This window comes from Linepithema humile, chromosome 5 (genome assembly GCF_040581485.1).
Source record: "Linepithema humile isolate Giens D197 chromosome 5, Lhum_UNIL_v1.0, whole genome shotgun sequence".
Classification (NCBI taxonomy): domain Eukaryota; kingdom Metazoa; phylum Arthropoda; class Insecta; order Hymenoptera; family Formicidae; genus Linepithema; species Linepithema humile.
The window spans coordinates 21983892-21996498 of record NC_090132.1 but is presented as its reverse complement, the minus strand read 5'-3'; the positions used below and the strand labels follow the sequence as shown (position 1 = coordinate 21996498).

General features: G+C 39.4%; 2 protein-coding genes across 6 annotated transcripts in view; both read right to left on the bottom strand.

The window, feature by feature from the left end:
• Positions 1 to 12607, bottom strand: part of sd (TEA domain transcription factor 1 homolog scalloped) — a 198314-nt gene that overhangs the window by 158209 nt on the left and 27498 nt on the right. The window lies entirely within an intron of this gene.
• Positions 136 to 1878, bottom strand: Rbm13 (RNA-binding motif protein 13). Its single transcript, XM_012373741.2, has 7 exons — positions 1724 to 1878; positions 1604 to 1650; positions 1374 to 1517; positions 901 to 1213; positions 556 to 810; positions 419 to 496; positions 136 to 340 (listed from the first exon to the last, which is right to left on the bottom strand). The coding sequence occupies exons 1-7, from the start codon at positions 1736 to 1738 to the stop codon at positions 197 to 199; spliced, it is 996 nt and encodes a 331-aa protein (XP_012229164.1). The 5' UTR covers positions 1739 to 1878; the 3' UTR covers positions 136 to 196.

Below are 12607 nucleotides of genomic sequence, written 5' to 3'. Positions count from 1 at the left end.
ACTTTTCGTCTTTAATGTAATTTAAATTACACGGATTCATGCTGAAATATTGAGGACGTAAATACTATTAAATTAGTGGTAATTATTACTAAAATACTAAATAAAGATATATTGAATTTTATGTGAATTTATGAATTGATTGTGAAACTGGTTTTATTATGAAGGGTAAATATAATATTTATATAATAAAAATTTGCTACACTCGTTCTCTTTGCCGACTGCTTTCTTCTTCTATTTCGTACTCGATTTCCACTCTTGGTCGTGATTTTCTTTGTACCTTTCTTTTCTTAACAACTTTCGCTGTTTTTGTCTTCTTGCTCGTGGATGGTTTGATTAAATCCTAACCGACATACGATACAATTTATATCAAGACTTATATAATATAACAAAACTATATTTTCAGCTAAAGATTTCTTACCTCTATATCACTAGCTTCAGATTCAAAGTTATCCGATAACTCAACTTCTTCCTTCTGTCCAGAGTCACTATCTTCATCCTATATAATAGTTTTTGTAAGAAGATAATATTTTACTGAAAAATTATTCTAATGCTTACCATAGAAAGCTCTTCAATATCATCATCGTCATCGTCATCTTCATAATCATCATCATCGCTTTCAGCTTCAACATATTTTGGACCATATTCCTCAATTTCTCTTTCATCCGCTTCTAATTCCATTTCCACCTCCTTCTCAATCTCTATTTCTTGCTCTTCCTCCTGTTCATTTTCTGCTTCACTTTCCTCATCAACTTGAACAGCTTCCACAGCCTTCTCAAACACTTGTTGTGGGAAATTGTAAATACCTTCGTACTAAAATATCAAGAAAACTAGTTAATTTTTGACAAATTAAAATTTATAACAGATATAAAAATGTAAAATTTACGATGAACATAACATTACCATTCCTTCCTTCAATCTCTCCATAAGTTTTTTTTCAATTGTACTTTCTAATCTAGCAGCAATCAGGGCCTTTTCTTCTCTGCGTGTTTCTCTTCTTTCAATCTTTCTCTGAAGTGGCACAATCTTCTTTTGCCGTCTTAGTTTGAGTTTTCTCGTGCGAATAAGATATTGTGTGATCTTAATAAATCTTTGCTTACATTTTGCCTTTATGAAACCAGGCCAGTAAAGCAGATTTTCATTAATTTGATGTACTGCCTTTTCAAAGTTCCTGGACAACTTGACTTTTTCCCAACTGCTTTTAGGTGTATGTATTCTATAAAAAATTTATTAAATTAAAACTGTTCATAAATTTTAAATAATAATAATTAATAGTTTGTAACTTTTATTATAAATAATACATATAATGACACTAATAATATCAATAATGACACTAATATTATATGAACACACAAGATTTGCCATATAAAATGTACCTTTCTGCTGTTCTCACAAAAAGATATATAATACCATTTTCCTCTCTAATTGTAGCATATTGACTATTAGCGAGAGGACATGCAGCTCTACTGCATAAACCTGTAAGATTGTACTCATTTCTACAAAATCTCTGAGTTTTTGTACTGCAAAAAAAACAATATTATTATGACAATAATATTAAAATTGTAATTTCTTTGCATATTTTATTATTGCTTAAAAACGTACTTACTTTACTTTGAAAGAACAAAATGATTTATTAATAACACTCCACACAACCTGTAAACTCATCAAGATTAAAATCATGATAACTATTTAACATAAACAATTTTAATTTTAGAACTTTACTCACGTCGTCGTGCTGCATTTTGTGTTATTATTTATGAAAACCTATCTATGAAAACAAATCACGATTATTGTATTACAATTATTTTAACAATTACTATCGTACATTCATCATGTGATACACGTGCGAAACAGAACAACGCCAAATACGAGGTTATGTTCCAATGATTTCTTAATATCTATCGATTTAAAAAGATGGCAGCAGTAACATAATATTGAAGAACAGCATTATTTGATAAAGCAGAAAGATCTGCTCACATGATAAACAATGCTTGACTGATACTTTAATATTATGAGTGCCTACTGTAGTATTCGCTTTTTAAAGAAATTTAGATTTTTTTAACAATAGATTACGTTCGCAGGTAAATGTATAAATTAATTGATTCATCTTAGAACAAAGAAAAATTTCCTGAGTACTCTGTATCTTCAAAATCGATACTTTGTAAAATTTGAAAAGAAATCGATTCTGAGATTTTTCTGAGATAATTTATAGAAGTAACTTTTTGCATATTAAATAATTGTTTATTAGTTAACCTTAAGTTAATGTTAACTTAAAAATTGTATTCAAATTTTATTACAGTTAAGTAATTAGTACTATAGTAATTAATTTTAGTACAGTGTTAAAAGTAGAAAAGTCGTTACAAATAATAATTTTTCTTTATATTTTTATGCAAAGAGAAAGTTTACGAATTAGTCAAAAAATTAGTTTCTAACACTTTTCTCATTAATTATGAGATATTTTGTACATCGCTTCTAAACGATCCAAATATACGATTCTATTCAGAAAAGCTATATTTAACAACTTCTATCATTTCGAGAATAACAGCTGAGAAGGGTTGCTTGCCAACCCAGAAAGCGTTATGCACCCTCTTACAAACTAATCACCGGATAATGGAGAAATTTATATTCGTGCGGTGACGTGCGGTAACGTCAAGTTGTCACTGCTTCGATACTTCCGCAATTCCATCCACGGTCAAGTCAAGTTTCTTAATTAAGAAACGTCCATCCCGAATGTCTTTGTCGGCTGCGAGAGTCTCGCAGATTCATCACAATGACACGAAAAAAATGTAAGAAAATTTCGCAAAAAAAATGTAATGCAAAAAATAAGTTTAATTTTGAATTATCTCAATGCTTAATTGAGATAATTGAGATCAATTTGCCGGTTTCGAATCTCTTTTCAAAATGTTTTTGAATCGAGACATGTACGAAATACAATAGTTTTGACTTCAAATTAAATATTAATCAATAATTAATTAATGTATAAATATAATTTAAATATTTTTATCTTAAACCCGAACGATTTTACACAAACATGACAATTGTATATTGTAATCCACATAAAAGCTTTGGTGAATCTCATGTCGAAGGTATAAATGAATAGCAAAATCTCTGCTTATATAAGTAGAATAGTGTAAGTAAAATTTTTGATATAGTATAATCTGACACAAAAACCAATGTTTTTGCACATTTTCTTAAATATAAATATTTTTCCATAAAATCCTTGGTTATAAATTTCTATCTAATTTCGAAACGACTTTCGACTGAAAGATGTTTCGGTGGACGACTTTGACAGTCGAATATCTACTGCCCGCGTACATCCACGTGTACGGAACAACGGCAAAAAAACGGGGGTGGCGAATTGCGTAGGGAAAAGACATAACGTAGTGGATATTCGCCAACCCAGGGGCGTTTGCGCGTTCCCCGACACCCAGTTTCCGAGAGAGAAACGGCGAGAGTAAGAGAGAGAGAGTGAGCGCTTCCGCCTGATCGCCCACATACATTTTCGTTAAAACGCGCGTGTTCCGCCCGTTTCATTAATTTTAATGCCCGCCGAGCCCGTTCTGTTCATTTCTGCGCAACATATGAATATACACCGCACCCTCTCTCGCGCGCGCTTTCTAGCCGCGCGTATGCTCTCTTTATCCCTGCGAGCGACACGCGCTTACGCGTGTGTGGCTGTGTGTATTTCTGTGTGCTATGTGCGACCGTATGTATTTGAATATGTGTGCGGGGCTGCGTACGCGAGCGAGCAGCGGGCTCGCTCATGCGAACGCGGCCTCCGCCTCGCCCTCCCCCCGCGGGTTGGTTGATATTAATTAATAATCAGAAACAGATGCGGCCTCCGCTCGCGCCGCGCCGCTCTGCGCGCTACGAAACGATAATTATTTAAGTGCCTGTTTTCGCTCTCTCTTTCGCTCTCTCTTTCTCTCTCTCTCTCTCTCTCTCTCTCTCTCTCATTCTCACTCACTCTTTCTTTGTCGACCAATGTCGGCGCCTTCTTCGCCGTCGCGCCAAGTGCGGCATGCTAATTAAAGAGCATTCGCCAGCAAATTTTACGCGACTCTCTCTCTCTTTCTTTCGTTATGCATAGACCGCCACTGCCGTTGTTTCTGTTCTTCCCACGGGACTCGCGGAAATACCCCGAAGACCTGGTGCCACATTTTACGTTCAAAACCACTGTTCAAAATGAAACATGTGAAATATTGAAATTTTCTCTCATCAATCATTTAAGAAGCCAGCTACTTCGAAATAAAGTACATTTGAAAAAGAAAATTTGATATAAAATAACGTTTTATTAACTTCACAATACATATTTTGCGGAGCCTCTTCCCTATTATTCAAATGCGTGTCCGAGAAATCAATATCACCCTCGCCGATACGGGCGGAAAAATCGTCGCCGGAAGTTTTTCCACGGGCGCGCCAGAAGGAAAATCGAGGAGGTCCTGAGAGGACCGGCGGCGAGCGGGAAGCAGCGGAAGGAGGAAAAGGAGCAGGACGCCCCTGGATGGCGTTTAGCCAGCGACGCTCCCAGCAGTGTCTGCCTTAATATCCGCCACTAACATTATTTCATAAAAGTATTACTATAAATCCAAACTCGCGTTATTTAAGCACCGTGCCTCCGCGCGCGCGTAGGGGCGGCCGTCTGACTCGCCCGCGCGCGCGATCCCACCAGAAACCACCTCCAACCAGAACCCCCCATTCCTCCACGGAGGTTCGCCTTACATTATACCGGGCGAAGGAGCGCGGCAGGCAAGTTTTGCCACCCTCTTTTCCCTCCGCCACATTAGAGATATATTATGCAGATAGTGGAGGCGCCGCCGCCGGCCGAGGCGAAGCGCTCCCGGGAAAGAAGAGAGAGAGGAGCAGTGCAGGGGGGGCTTGCGGAAATTTAAAACTTTATTTACCCTATGCGCCGAACGACTTTTCGCCACCCTCCGTCTTTCTTCCGCCCCTCCGTTCCCCCCGCCGTCCATTCGCCGGATGTATGCACCGACCTGCACTTCGTGCTTATTTATTTATTCGGACGGATGGGATAGCTGGCGCGAAGAACCGTCGGGAAGACGGTAGAACTCATCCCCGCGTACTTCCTCCGTAACGAGAGACGATCGAGAGGCGCGATTTCTATTGGTAATGCGCATATTATTTATTTGCATAAATATCAGAGATAGTCCGGTGCGTACTTATGCGGAAGATATGCATCGGTCAGATGAAAGTAATGTAAGGTACTTTTGAAGCTGATTTTACGTTGCATATATTATTTCGATGGTACCTTTTATCGCCAGCGAAATCATATCTGCTCATATTTCACGTATACCATTACGTTTCTAACGCGCGAAATTCTAGCCTGAGGTTCATTAGTCTAGATTGTTAGTGTGAAACGGCTGTATTGTCGGAAGAAAGATCAATTTGTATCGATTCAACATTATTACGACTAATTATTAAAACACCTATGAGTGTATGATAAGAAACAAATTCTAGTAATAAAAATTTCATCTGTCAACAATATACCTAATACTTTATTCCTTGCGGATCTTTTGCACTGAATCTACACACATAAACAGTAATATATTACAGTAAACTCGTTTAGACTCGATGTCTATTTTAAGTAATAACAACATGTATTAATAATTAATGTTTACATCAGACTTTTGATATTTTGCTATTGCGCATTTTATCAGTTTTCGCACTCGAACCAGTTATTATATCAACTCGATTCTGTGTCTTCGTGCGCATCGACAGGATTCGATTTACGAGAACCCGAAGTCGAGGCGCGGTGAATTCGGTAAAAATTCGAGAAAACCGTTTCCGGTTCCGGCTCTTTGAACTTACTCGTTCGGGACCAGTACTTACATCCTTCGTCGGAGGCGACACTTCGCCGTGATTGCGAACGACGGAGGGTGCAGAAAGAAAGAGAGAAGAAAAAAAAAGAAAAACTCGGTCGTCCCCTTTTAAACTCCCGGCCGTTCCCGAGGAGACGGCGGCTGAGAATGAACACGGAGGCGGCGATAGCGAAGGGAAAGCGTAAACCGACGGTCGGCTGATTAGTCGCGAGACTTCGCCCGTTTTCACGATTTTCTCAACGAGCGGCGCCGATTCGCAACGGAAGGAAGATCCTTCGACGTCGATGAAGAAGGAGCAACGGAGGATGAGTTTCTCTCCATCCTCGGCGACGCTCATTTTGCGCTGCTCTTTTAAACTGAGAAAAAAAAGATTCGAGACCAACGAGATAAAAACAAGAGCGATGCGAAACAAGAAGCAAAAATTTCGAGATAATCGGTTCAATTCAACGAGTAAAATCGATATAGGTTTTTTTTTCAAATTCCACAATATCAGAAATACAACGAAAATGATTTATATATAAAAAATAAAGTACAAAAGTAGAATAATTAAAATATTCAGGTGAATAGGTCTATAATACATATCTGCGTTTTTCCAGGTAATGTTTTCTTAAAATAAAAAATTCAAAGATTCAGTATATATTTTTATATACCTAATATTGAAAGCTAAATCTGTCGAGATTAACAAACAGCACATCCGAATGCGAATAAAAAAAATAAAAGATGTTTAACGTCTGTTTTCAGAATGATTCAAGACGGATATTTGAGAATTATTCAAGTAAGATATTTCGTAAATAAGATGTTATTCTTTTTCGCGGTGTAAGATATTCTTTAAAAATGCACAATTTCAGGCCCTCCGGCGCTGCTGGTCGACGCTCATTAATTTTTCGCGCTCGTCCTGAGCTCATCCCGCACACGCGTTAAGACTCGTTAGGACCTTGAGCGCCCAACGAGGCGAACTCGCGCGAACGGGAATCGCTCGCTCGCGCGAGCAACCCCATAAATATTGTAGCGACGCGAGCCGCAGGGGAGTTTTCTGACTCGTTGGCGTTAATGCGAGCCGCACCCGCCTGCCTCTGAAGCGCGCACTAAAGGTCTGCCCTTTGCCCATTTTTGAAAACCCTACGAAACCGGGGCTAAATATAAGTTTTACGCGGTCCCCTCTCCGTAAATGACATTGACAATTTGCTAACGAGCAAAGTTTTGACCTTAATAATATTTATGTCCATTATCTAAAAAAATTTACAACGTGTAATATTATAATATAAATAAAAAAGCAAAATATAAATAAATATCAATATTATTGTATTATCAGTGTGAGCGATAGGCACAATGTATCGTGCCTTATGAAAAAAAAGATAAATATAAATGCATATAATAATTAAAAAAATAGAAATAAAAGTTAAAACAGTCATAAATTTTATGATACCAACGTTAGATCAATATTTATTATTGCGTATAACAGTTTAAGTTTGCCATTCACTGTAGTTAGCGATACGGTCAGATTTACGCGCTTTACATTGAAAAGTGCTTTTATATCACGCATGTGTGGGCATTTTGCGGAAAGACGTTTATCAAGCTACCTGTAGCAGGTCGATACACAATGCAACTTTCTTCCTGGTTGCTCGGTTGTAGTGAGTCGCGACCCATTGCATCGCATTGCATCGCATCGGCACTCGAGGGCGAAACAAAGTGCACGAGCGGATATATCTCGAATCGTCGGCGAAGCGAATCGGCTTAAGTGAAAATCGCTCGTCGGTTTGCAAGCCCGTAAATATTGTAGTGGCAAAGCCACGGGTGGCCGAACGGGAGGTGGGAGGGTAGAAAAAAAAGAAAAGAAGTATCGAGAGGAAGCGGGACGGGGAGAGGGCTTAGGGGGAGGGGAGGGGGCGAAGTTTTTTTTCCGACTGGATGTCGTCTCGGTGTGGTGGCGTTAACGCGTGCCTTCTTGCCCCCCTGAAGTGGTTCGTGCGATATGGCGGAAGAATCGATTGCACACGAAGAGAAACCCGGAGAAGAAACGCTTAAACCTTCTCCAGTCATCTCGCGTCTCCTTGTCCAGTTCTGAGAGAAACTTTCTCTCTTTCTCTCTCTCTCTCTTTCTGCCAACTGCTTTCTCCCGCTTGATCGCTCTCTCTTTCGGAAGCAAACCGTGGCATTATTAGTCCCAGATTCCTTTACCGATTGACCATTGCGTAATGTTCAACAAAGCATGCGTGGGCTTCAAACACTTCATAAAGGCACTTTTTTCAGATTCGAAAACGCCATCGATAATTGCTCATTTTTACGGGTTTACTAAAATATAACGAGAAGACGAGAATATTTAAAAATTTAGGAATATTGATGCTGTTAAATAATTCATTCAAAAGTAATATGCGTGGAAAAAAAATTCTTGCGGCAATACATTAATGAAAATCAATGCAAATAATTAATATGTATTGCAGAAATCTGATGCTGAAATATTAAAGCATCATAACTAGAAATACTTATGATGCATTAATGCGAAAAGAAATAGATAGTGGTGAATAATTGAACATATTTCCGCGAACAAATTTGAGATAAACTTTGTAAAGAGAGAAAGATACTCTGTGTACATAAATAGATTAAGATAAATATCGCAAGGGAGGCGAATTGTGGATTAAGATTATCCGATCGAGTGATTTCGTCCTGGCAATCGGAGAAGAACTTCGGTAAATCCGAATAGCGAGGTTGCTCGGTCAGAAGAGCAAATATACGAGAATGGTGGAAAGGAATGGACAACATTCAGAGCGTGTTCGCCACGACCTTTCCGCCAAGAGATATTTCAGGATGAATAGATCGCTTCCGATCAACTCAGATGTATGCATATACAGGATGTATCAGAAGTCACGCATTTTCCATTGTTCGGAGTTGGACTTTGTGTAATAAAAATGAAAGAAAATTTTTACTATTTTTTTATCATATCTACTGATTTTTGTTAATTGACAATCAAATGTGACAATCAAATTATATTGTTGTTAATGTGAGATTAAAAGCTATCTAAAATTTAATGGAGAGAATAGTGGAGAATAAAGTTACTTATCAAATATTATTATCTAGTTATACCGTAAAATTCGATACGTCACATATCTTTAATTTTTGCTAATATTCAACTTTGTAATTATTAGTACTGTGATATCAAAGTAATCTTATCATCTTGTAATCTTTATTCTCTTTTAGGGAAAATGTAACTTCTGACACGCGCTGTATATGTAAAGTGCTTTCCTATGCGCTGTCCTTCATTCTTCTCTTTTTCTCGGACACCATTATCGTCACGTTTGAGGTATGATAAAATCATACAATCGACTACAAGATTTGGAGGTTCATGATTTTAAGAATTGTTGCAACTATATAATCATTGTAAAACATATTATCACTAATTTATCGATCACTTAAGAATATATTTATAATACCTCAATAAAAAATTTACTCCAAATTTATTTCTAAATAAAGTAAATTGTAGAGCATATTGTCAGAGATCTCACTACATGTACCTAACTTTTCTGTAAGGTCTTAAATTTGCATTGCAGTTAATGAAGACAAGACTGACTCATAATTTTGTCTAATTTTACAATTTTTTGTTGAAAGAACCGTTATATTATAACCGGAGATCCCAGGCACAACACCGGCCACATATTCACGCGTTTTTGGCCCCGTCGAGAGGAACATAGGTAACCATTATGTCGGATTAGTATTGTGATTGTGTAACCGATGTGATGTGACTCTATTATAAAGTACGCTCGCTTCGCACGCGCGCGCGCCACATTATGTCTCCGAAATGGCATTCAGTTATAATCGTTCGTTCTTTCTCCGCCCCTCTATCCTTTTCTCTCTGCTTTTCTATTCCCGTCCTGTTTCTCTCATTGGCGGTGTGCGCCAACATTTGTCGTTTCGTCGGGAAGAAAGGACGAGGGAGAGAGATATATGAAAAATTGTGCCGGTTCTGCGCGACAGAAGGCGCACGACCGTAAATGCGTTCTATTAAAGCTCAAAAGCGTCTCGATGAAAATATTCCGAGTGTTTCAAGCGGAATCTTTTGAGGGTATTTTCTCTCGATATATAACGACGATTAAATAGCTGTTACCGTGAAACGTTCGATTTCGCAACTGCAGTGTTTAAATTTTACAAAAGTACGATTAAGCTTCAATCTTTCTAAGATTTAAGCTTCGATTAATACCACAACACCATTGCTGACTAATTTCCTCTTAATTTGCATGTTTTTAAATTATTACTTTTACTTTTATTAAGATTTGTCATTTTGTATCTTAACAAACTATTCACATTGTTTCCAATATTCAAAATAAAGCTAAAACGATTAATATTTTTATCATAAAGTACTTTCAGTAGCTACGATCAAAATAATATTGTATAATAATAACAAATTATAAAGAATAAATTCATACTAGATATTGTACTTAGATTGCAAAATTTTGCACATATTTTCTATTAAATTTTGATCTTTACAGCACCAGATAAAACAATGAAAACTACACGTTATTCCAAAAAGAAAATTACAAACTGACTCAAGAAAATTGGAGTAAAATCTGAATAAGAGATAAAAGCAAGAACCGAAGGAAAACAAGCATTGGAATAAAAGAAGATAAACAAAGAAGGAAAAAAAAGATAAAACTTTGTTTTCAAGGATCTATCGTCTAAGTTTTCAAGTTTCTATCAAAAATCATTTTCGACGAATACAATCAATGTAACGTTAACGAAGTAAGTTCGCCGACAACGAGATCGGCGTACAAACTCATAAGGTTGCCAGTTCAACTCCACCGATGCTCATGATTTTCGAAAAAGATATTTCGTTCAAACGAGACGACTCGTTTGGACGAGTCGGATAAGAAGCGGATAAGGGATAAAGGGAAAAAAACGGATGGAGGAGGCGGGCAACACAAAAGCGAGCCAACACCACCACCAACTACCATCATCGTCCAACGCGGCGGCACGATATTCCGGTGGCTTCCTCCCCATCGCCAACGCTCGCCGTCATACAATTTATTGGTAAACTTTGCTAGCTTGTTAGAGGGTTACGTGCGCTGGGATAAGAAATATCCAGAGTGGTATCCGCCTCCCTCCCCCTCCTGCAACCGCCGTCTCTATTCCCCCTGCGCTCTCCTCGCTCGTACGCTCCGGCATCACCGCCGCCGTTGCCGCCGCCACCGCCGCCGCCGCTGCCGCCGCTGCCGTCGCCGCCTTCGTGTTATCACCATTCTTCGCTTGTGCTGCTGTGTGCACCAGCACCAGCAGCATTGCCGGCACCGGCACCAGCGGCAGCGGTGGAAGCGCCGACCCCCTTGGCTACAGGGTTAGAATACCAGGGTTGCCTCCATCGTGCCACTGGTCTGCACCACTGCCTTCGACGCTCTGCCAACCACCACCAGCAGCCAGCCTCTGCCACACTCGCCCTCTCCCTGCACCCTTCGCTATCCCCTTCCGTCTTCGTCCTTCGCCAGCCGCCTCCCTCCCCCTTTCCTCCCCCCCCGGGGCAGACTTCGTCGAGAATATGAATATCATACGTTGCCTCCGGATTCGACAATCCACCTTCTCTCGTACTCGCGCCTCGAGAACGAGAACCGCGGGGCACGTCGAAACGCGCGGGAATGAGTACGAACTCGCGGATTAAGTCTCCGAAGAAGATCTTTCCGATCCGAAATTCGACTTTGCAGGCGGAACGCCTTCTTTGATAACGATATCTCGCGGGTATATTGCACCATATGCTTGACTCTATTCTCTCGTCGAATATGAACTACCAAGTGTCATACTAAATTATAAATTAGCAGAGAGTACATGATAAAAAATCAAATTTATAAAACTAATGTGATAAAAATAACACATGCTATTTTAGATTTAGAAATTAATTATAGAGAATTCGGTGAACTTTATAAATTTTCTACATCACTAAAAATTAGTGCAATTATAAGAGGATTGAGTTGACATATTTTACGCGTACGTTTAAAAAGTTTTCGTCAATTTTCGTCTCATAAGTGATAAGTTTTCACTGATAACGAGGAGCTATTTTTTAATCCTCGGCACACAAGGTTTTCATTATTTCATTAACAGTTGCAGTACAGCAGTTTCTCGCGAAGTAGAAACGAAACGTAAATTAGAGCACGTTGCTTGAAGATGTGTACACTGCCGAGGAAGAGTGCGGGAGGAGGCTCAGTGTCGAGGATTCACGTTCACAGGATTTCGTTTGCCAGGAGCGCGTTGTCTATGCGTGCCTCGGTGTATCCGTATATACTACTCGGTATTCGCGTGCACGCCGAGACTCGAAGGTGGAAGAATCGGTGCGGGAGAGAAAGAGAGAGAAGAGAAACGGTGCCGGGGACAACAATCATAACAATCTAGTTAAACGTTATAAGGATATCTCGCACTAAGAGGCGTGCCAAGCGTTGCATAAAATCAAATTGTACGCCGAGCCGAGAAGTTATTGTCGTTCCTCATCCCCCCTTCCCCCTTCTAAACCCCTCTCCCCCACCACCAGAACCTCCGTCGCCGAAAATTTACCCGAGGATTCTCCACCTCCATCCCCAAAGTTTCCCCGTACCGTCTCGCGCTGCACCCTTCTTTCGGAGCTTTACCGGCGCAGCGAGAACGTTCGCCACCGTGAATCTTCTCTCTCCTCTCTCTCCCCCTCCACAAACGCAATTTTTTGCGCTCCATATTTGTCAAGGATCTTGAATAAATTGCGAGGAAATGCGTCGTACGACCGGTTATTTGAATTATTGTACGTGATTAAAGCGTAAGCAGCG